This window comes from Phyllostomus hastatus, unplaced genomic scaffold (genome assembly GCF_019186645.2).
Source record: "Phyllostomus hastatus isolate PE091 unplaced genomic scaffold, TTU_PhHast_1.1 phas_scaffold_177, whole genome shotgun sequence".
Lineage (NCBI taxonomy): Eukaryota > Metazoa > Chordata > Mammalia > Chiroptera > Phyllostomidae > Phyllostomus > Phyllostomus hastatus.
The window spans coordinates 620304-628293 of record NW_025334012.1 but is presented as its reverse complement, the minus strand read 5'-3'; the positions used below and the strand labels follow the sequence as shown (position 1 = coordinate 628293).

At 36.6% G+C, this 7990-nt stretch overlaps 1 protein-coding gene across 1 annotated transcript; it reads left to right on the top strand.

The window, feature by feature from the left end:
• Positions 1-6667: 6667 nt before the first annotated feature.
• On the top strand, positions 6668-7603 carry LOC123831404 (putative olfactory receptor 2B8). Its single transcript, XM_045858282.1, has one exon. The coding sequence runs from the start codon at positions 6668-6670 to the stop codon at positions 7601-7603; it is 936 nt and encodes a 311-aa protein (XP_045714238.1).
• The last annotated feature ends 387 nt before the right edge of the window (positions 7604-7990 follow it).

The window sequence follows — 7990 nt, the reverse complement described above, 5'->3', positions numbered from 1 at the left end:
ATGTTATCTTTTCAAAGAATGCTCTCATTGCATTTTTCAGAGTACTGGCTTATAGATAGACATGTTGGTAAATGTTGCAATATTTCAAATAAATATAAGTTATACTCAAAACAATAAAACATGATCAAACCACTATTAATTGTTTATATTATTTTGTTGTGATTGAACTATTTTAAACTTATAACATTGGGTAGTTTAATATTCCACAGTATTTTATTTCTGAATTAATTGATTTAGGATAAGGCCTAGACATTGATATTAAAACCAAACAAACTACAACAAACATCTATAGTGCATTTAAGATTAAGTGATATCAGCCCTGGCTGGCGTAGCTCAGTGGATTGAGAGTGGGCTGGGAACCAAAGTGTCCCAGGTTCGATTCCCAGCTAGGGTACATTCCTGGGTTGCAGGCCATAACCCCCAGCAACCGCACATTGATGTTTCTCTCTCTCTCTCTCCCCCTTCCTTCCCTCCCCAAAAAATAAATAAATAAAATCTTAAAAAAAAAGATTAAGTGATATCATTATGGAGGCATTATTTAGCTAATGTGGCTCTTTGTATATTGAAAGGACTAGTTAATGTTAACTTTTTTTTTAAACTGATTTGAGAGAGTAACATCATCTTGTTTTTCCACTTATTTATGCATTCATTGGTTGCTTCTTGTATGTGCTCTGAGTGAGGATCAAACCTACAACCTTGGACCGTGCTTTAACCAACTAAGCTACCAGTTAGGGCCAAGTAATATTAACTTGCTTTCTTTCTCTCTTCATATTTTTCTTCCCCTTTACATCCAAAACAAGGAAGTAAATGTAGTGATGTAGATATTTTAAAGATGAACAAACCAAAGCTGATAAAGTAAAATGGTACGTTTGAGCTCACAGTTTCCTGGCCTTACTGTTTCCTTATATAAACAGTTTGTATTTAGTTGTTATGCAATAGTATGTGGTTCCAGAATTTGCTATGACCAGTGAGAAGAGAACCTAGGGTTCAAATTTGCTATGTGGATAGTTGAGAGTATACTAGGATCATAACCATCTCTAAAATATTGTAAATTCTAAGAAATGACTCTCCAGCCCTGGCTGGTGTGGCTCAGGGAATTGAGCCCCAGGCTGCAAACCAAAGGGTTGCTGGTTTGATTCCCAGTCAGGGAACATGCCTGAGTTGTGGTCCAGGTTCCCAGTAGGGGGCACTTGAGGGGCAACCACACATGGATGTTTCTCTCCCTCTTTTTTTTCCTCCCTTCCCCTCTCTAAAAATAAATAAATGAAATCTTAAGATAAAGGAAATGACTGGTCTTTGAAGTCTGAATTTTAGGTTTTGCTGTTCTTGTGATGAATACACCCATTTTTATGATTCCTTGTATTCGGCAGTATAAAAGGCACAGAACACCCTGGATGCTTGGAAGGCCTGCAACATAACCATGCTAAACGTTCATGTGCAGGGTAGGGAGATGGGAGGAGCTACAACCAACAAGTGTCTCAATCAGGAATCCCTCAGAACAAATAATTGCATTTTAATTACTGGTCTGGGACATTATCCCTTAAGAATCCAAAATTCAGCCTTAGGTCCTAAAATGAGAAAACTCAGATAACTTAGGGATTTCACTGTGCATGCACTATTATGTTTGTTTCTACTCTACTTATAAAAGGACTGAGTCAGATTATGGTAGTTATTTATTTGTAGTTATCATAACAGAAGATTTATTTTATGTCCATAGAATTGTATTTTTGGGACATGAATATAATGTTGGTTTATTTTTTATTAGTAATTGTTTGCATGAGTAAGTGGTAAGGACAGGTATGAAACAGATTATTTCTACACATCACTTGTGTCCTTAGGGTATGTATTTTTTCCCTGCTCTGCCCATGTTTGTAATGGCCTATTAAGACATGAATAATAGTAGTAAAATAAAATCATTTGTTATTTAACTTAAGGATCTTTTGGAATTAGGCAGACTCTAGTACAAATTGTGGCTCTGTTAAATAGTCTGACTTTGAGAAAGTTGTATAGCCTGCCTGATCATCAATTTTCTCATCTTTAACATGAATATAAATCTACTTTGGAGTTATTGTGAAGATGCAATTTACTATCAGCAAAGTACCTAAAAATGTGTGCCATGCAATGGAGAATTATAATAGGTAGCAATTAATGTCTTCTTGTTTTTTTAGAGGGAGAAGATCAAACATTGTTAACTTTTTAAATGTATTTGTTTTCATCAGCCACATAGTATTGTGGCTGATGCTGGGGGTTGGCCCTCTCTCTGAGAACATGGCCTTCCGGGAGACTTTGCTTTCATATTTCTCTCTTTATCTTCCAAGATTTTGAAAACCGGGTCCTAATTACTTGTTCAAGAGGATTTGTAAAACTAATTCATACTTAGTGTACTTTGTAAGAACTGTATACAGTGTTTGTATTTAAAGAAATGATCATCTCTTTTCTAGCATAAATCCCATAACTCAATGATGAATTCATCAGAAAAATATTTACGGACTTGTTGGCAGCCCTTCCTAATATTCTTCCTTAACTAGGTAAGGAACAGATTATGATGCTATTTTCATTTTTCTTAGTCCTTGAACTTCTTAGTCCATAAGTTGATTTTTAGCAATATGTCTTGTTAATTGATGAACTGGTAACCAATTAAAAAACATAGAGAATTTTCACAGTAGTTAACACATATAAGAATTGTATGAGTTTGTGTAGACTCTAAATATGTTTGTAATGATATGTCTTGAAATTCCAATACGGCTATGTCTAATAGTCCTTCTACTCTTAGAACACAAGCAAATTGAGTAAACCTGGGGTTTATATAATATTGGTAGCTATACTATGTGTCAGATACTCTGCTAGAACTTCTAGATGTGCTTTCTAATGCAACCATCCAGATAACCTTATGAATTAAGTACTAATATAGTTACCACTTAAGATAGGAGAAATATGAGATTTAGTGCAGTTTAGAAACTTTCCCAAGTCATCCAGCAGAGAAATGGTGGGGTCAGAACTTGTATTCAGGCTGCCCTTGTTCAGAGTTCATGATTTTAACCTACACTATAGTACTTTGCAAAGTTATCCCAGGAAAATGAGATATTACCAAGGGCCAACAATATTATTGCTATTGGTCAACACCAACTTAATAGACAATTTAATTATGCATTGGAAGAATATAGTCAGTTATGCAAGTAGTTTAAATTATAAAGATTAAAGAGTTTTCTATTGAACATTCTGAATTTATGATGAACATCAGCCTTTTCTAGTTGGTGTAAATTATATTTTAGATTTCTTCCCGTAATTTGCAGAGCAGAAAGATGAGCCATTCATCCATGGAAGACATATGTTGCCTAATATGCTCTGTCTATATAATGCCAGAGTAACCTAAAATAACCTGACCTGGACTAAAGTGTAGGTTACCATACATTGTATCTTATTGACATCAACTCACACCAACAGTTTTTTTCTTTTTCTTGAATTAGGTGGATTTTTTGGAATGTTAGGCAATGTTGTTCATAAAAAAGAAACTACTATGCAGTAAATGAATTTGCTTGACTATGTGCTTTGACTAAAGTCATAGCTACCATGGGGATGAATTTATTTTTAGCTGGAGTTCAAGGCTCAAGAAATGTAGAAATTGGAAGGATTGATTTGAATTTTATCAGCATTGATTAGTGTTTATTGTGTGCTGGGGAAAGGAAAAACACAGACATGACAGGATCACTAGAAACCCAAAGTCAATGGAAGAAATAGAGGGCACCCATTGCATGCCTGGCTCCACCACTCACAGATGAGAGTGCTTGCACAATGCACACCACCAGTCTGCGCCTAATTGTCCTCATCTGTAGGATAGAGACAAGGGCAGCATCTTCACAGAGATGATGGACAAGGGAAATGAGATAATGCATGTAAAGCACTCAGACAGAGTTTGGCATATGTAATTAGGGCTCAATATATGTTAACTGTGAGCATTATGATCCATGTGTCTCCCGTAAAAAGACTTTTGTTAAGTGCAGAACAGGAGTTATTGGCACTCCTCACCCCCACAAATGGCAGAGAGGCTGTCTTTAAGGCAGCAAACAACGTGTCCAAAATCACAAGTAATTACTGAATATATATGTAAGCACCTACAACACACATATATATATTTATACCTATACCATAACAATAATATAAGCACACCAAAAATAATATTCTTGCTTCTATAGGCATGCATGTATATGTAGAATTTTGTTCATATAAATAAACATAAAATTTTGATTCAGCATCTAAACACTGTCGATATTTTGAAGATTCAATGAAATGCGATAAGCCCTTAGTCCCTCTTAATGCAGTTGCCTCAAGGAATATTTTTTAGCCTCTCAATGGCTGTAACTGCTGAAAAACATCTAGAACCCATTCACTGCCAGTTTTTCAGGATATAAAACACTCTGTTTCTGGCAGAACACACAGAGCTACATTTCTGTCACAAGGGTAAGAGGAATAAAGGCACTTTTATAAATAAATGTAATACCCGTAGTATAAAGTAGGGTCACCAAATTAAATATGGGGTTGCCAAAGCTCTGGATGTTTTATAATTATCTATAGATTCTATACTGGCCCCTCAATCAAGCTAGCAATCGCCTAGCTAACTGTACACCCTCCATTTCACCTCACAGACAAAGGCTACTACTGTTAGCAAATGCCTTTTCCTAATTCATCTGCCTGGAAAACTCCTCTTCAACCTTTTAAATACTAGGCACGTATGACATCCCCTTTGAAACTCCCCCTGATTTCATTCAGTCGGACAGACAGTTAACTAGTCTTCTCTACTGAAACATTTCATTCTTTGAACATACTCTATTGCTTTATATTTATAGGTCCCATGCATTTCACCAGTGGTTGTGGGATCTGATTGTGTCATCTAAGAAACTCACTGTGGGTGGGTGTCATTTGTCATTACAATCACTCCATCACTCCTAAAAAAATCACCAAAGTATTTATTATTTGCAACAAAACTTTTTAAGTACTGTATGAAGGACATGGAAGGGAACTCTGTAACCTCTTCTGTTCACTCCTTGCCTTCTAATTTGATGAAAGCAAGACTGTGACTTAATTTCTCTTTTCTTTTCCAGACCCAACCTTCTTCATTCCTGGACTTCATATTTTACATAGTTTAGTTTTCCAGTTAACTGAATTACTAGATTTGAAAACTCGACACTTAAATCAAAATATAAGAAAACCCTCTAAAAGGCATTATATCTGAATCAATGTTATTTGAAAAAGGATGTTTTGCATAAAGCAAACTTTTTCATGACATGCAACTACTTGGTTCTTAAATGTATTCTTGATAAGATTCCTCAGTCCCTCAGGTATCAATTTGTTCTTCATCACAACTTTTCACTGGAGCATAAATTCTATGGGAGTATTGGAAATGTCTGTTGTGTTTACTAATGTATGCTGAGCACCCACTACATACTAGATTATTAAAGAGATGTTTTTAAGAGGAAGAAAGGAAGGAAAAAGTAAAAGGAAAGAGAGAAAGAAAAGACTGAATGAATGAGTGGAGGTCTGATTGGCAACTTCTACTTGCTATTGTATGTGCCACCCTCTAGGACTTTTTTATTGTCCCATATCTTCCTAAATCACTGATTTTAATCTGCTCCAGACTGGAAGTCAGTTACCAAACATATTAACTCTGTACATCAACTAAGAGTAAAAAAAGCACAGGGTGGGACTAAGGAACTCTCAGTGAATAGACCTAGTAACTAATCTGGATTCAATTTATTAATTAAATTTTATTAATATACAATATGTTAATAGTATATAATACAATTTAATTAATGTATAATGTTATCATACATTAATCTCTGAAATGATTATTATTAGTGACATGAATTCCAGATAAATGTTGCATCACTCTATGTTATTAGGGCTATTAATAATTGATGGTTTTTATTGGAAGATTGCTTTCTGCTTGTAAACATTATCCTAATTTTTTATACAAATTATTTAATATAACTCTCAAAATCCTCACAAATTGGGTGCTGTCATTATTCTCATTTTGTACAGAGTGAAATGATCCAAGCACCCAAAGTACAGACATGGTGATGAGGGAAGAATTGGCGATTAGTGTGCCCCAAGGCTGGTTCTGCTGGTGGTGTGCACAGTCTTTGTTCTTTTGGTTGTCAGGGTGACCAGACACTCAAAGGCTGCATCAGGGTGATCAGAGGAAGCACAGGCTGCTGTTCCCACACTTACATATGGGTTAGTGAACAGCACCTGAAGCAATGCCCATCAGTGCTTTTTACAGGAGTGCTGCATCCTGCTGTTTCATTGCTTGGTACGTGATTGGATCTTTTCAAAACACTAAGGCCTGAGTAAGACTTTGAAGAGTGGATAGGGTTTGGAAAGATTATGAACAGACAAAGGAACATCCCATTAAAGAAAAGGCAAGAATATCTGCTTAACTCTAATCAGTATGAGTTTAAAATTCTTAATCTCATCAAGAGAATACTCCATCTAAAAGCAGAAGGAAAGCTTTCCTTTTGTAGTATGATTTAGATGCTAAAGATATAGTCTCAAAACAAGCCTTCTTCTTCCTCTTACTTGTGCCTTCAGTTTCCAACACTGTGACATATATAGTATATGATTGTGTCTTCAGGGCAGTAGATGGTTTCATGAGAAGTAGGTGACCTGAAAAATGAGTGTGATAAAAACAAACTTCACCGTGACTGAATTTGTGTTCCTCGGGCTCTCATCACAGCCAAAGGTACAGCTCATTCTTTTTATTATCTTCTTGTTCTTCTATTTATTAACAGTGGCTGGGAATATTATCATTATCACTATTATCCAGATAGAACCTCATCTCCAAACCCCCATGTACTTTTTTCTCACTAATTTATCCTTTCTGGATATCTGCTACACATCTACCAATGTCCCACAAATGCTGTCCAACATGGTGGGAAAAGAGAAGACCATCTCTTTCTCCAGGTGTGCTGCTCAAATGTACTTCTCCTTGTCCTTTGGAATGATTGAGTGTGTTCTCCTTGGTGTCATGGCTTATGACAGATATGTAGCCATTTGTCATCCTCTTCATTATACTATCATTATGAATCAAAACACCTGTGTCCAAATGGCAGCCATTTCTTGGTCCAGTAGCTTTCTGAGCTCCATGATTATCAATGTCCTCACTTTCAGTTTGCCCTACTGTGGGCCCAATGTCTTGAATCACTTTTTTTGTGAGGTACCCTCTGTCCTGAGATTGGCTTGCACTGACACCTCATTCACTGAGATGGTTGTTTTCATCTTCAGTATCATCATTGTCTTCATTCCTTTTATGCTCATTGTTGTTTCCTATGCCCAGATTCTTCTATCAGTTCTCAGGATGCGGTCAGCCTCTGGGAGGCACAAGGCACTGTCCACTTGTGCCTCCCATCTGACAGTAGTGGCCTTATTCTACGGAACTGCCATCTTCATGTACATGAGACCCCAGTCAAAGTCTTCCAGGGCCGGGGGTAAGATCATTGCAGTGTTCTACACTGTGATCACACCCATGCTCAACCCCTTGATCTATAGCCTCCGGAACCAGGATGTGAAAGGTGCTTTAAGGAGAGCTATCGCAAAACAAAAAACATGAGAGCTCTGAGTGAGACACTAGGGTTAACTGTTTACCTAAGATAATTGGCTTCTGAATAGGAAATGAAGGAGTAAAACATAGCTTGGATACTTAACATCTTTTCTGCCCTGCATAAAAGACACATAAATCCAGCTGCAGACTCTAGAGGAATCATGTCTTCTCCAAGGACAAACCACAGTTTAATGTGTCAGAGCAACTCCTTCCATTGTGTGATGACTATTTCCTCACTCCCTGAAAAAAATCTTGATTCCTTAAAACCATAAGCTGTCTGATATTTATTGCTAAAAATTACATCAGTAAGGTGAGAGATCTGCCTGGAGCATCAAAAGCACATTGATATAGAGAAGCATTCTTAATTTCCAACTCATACAGAACTTCAAGGAAAGA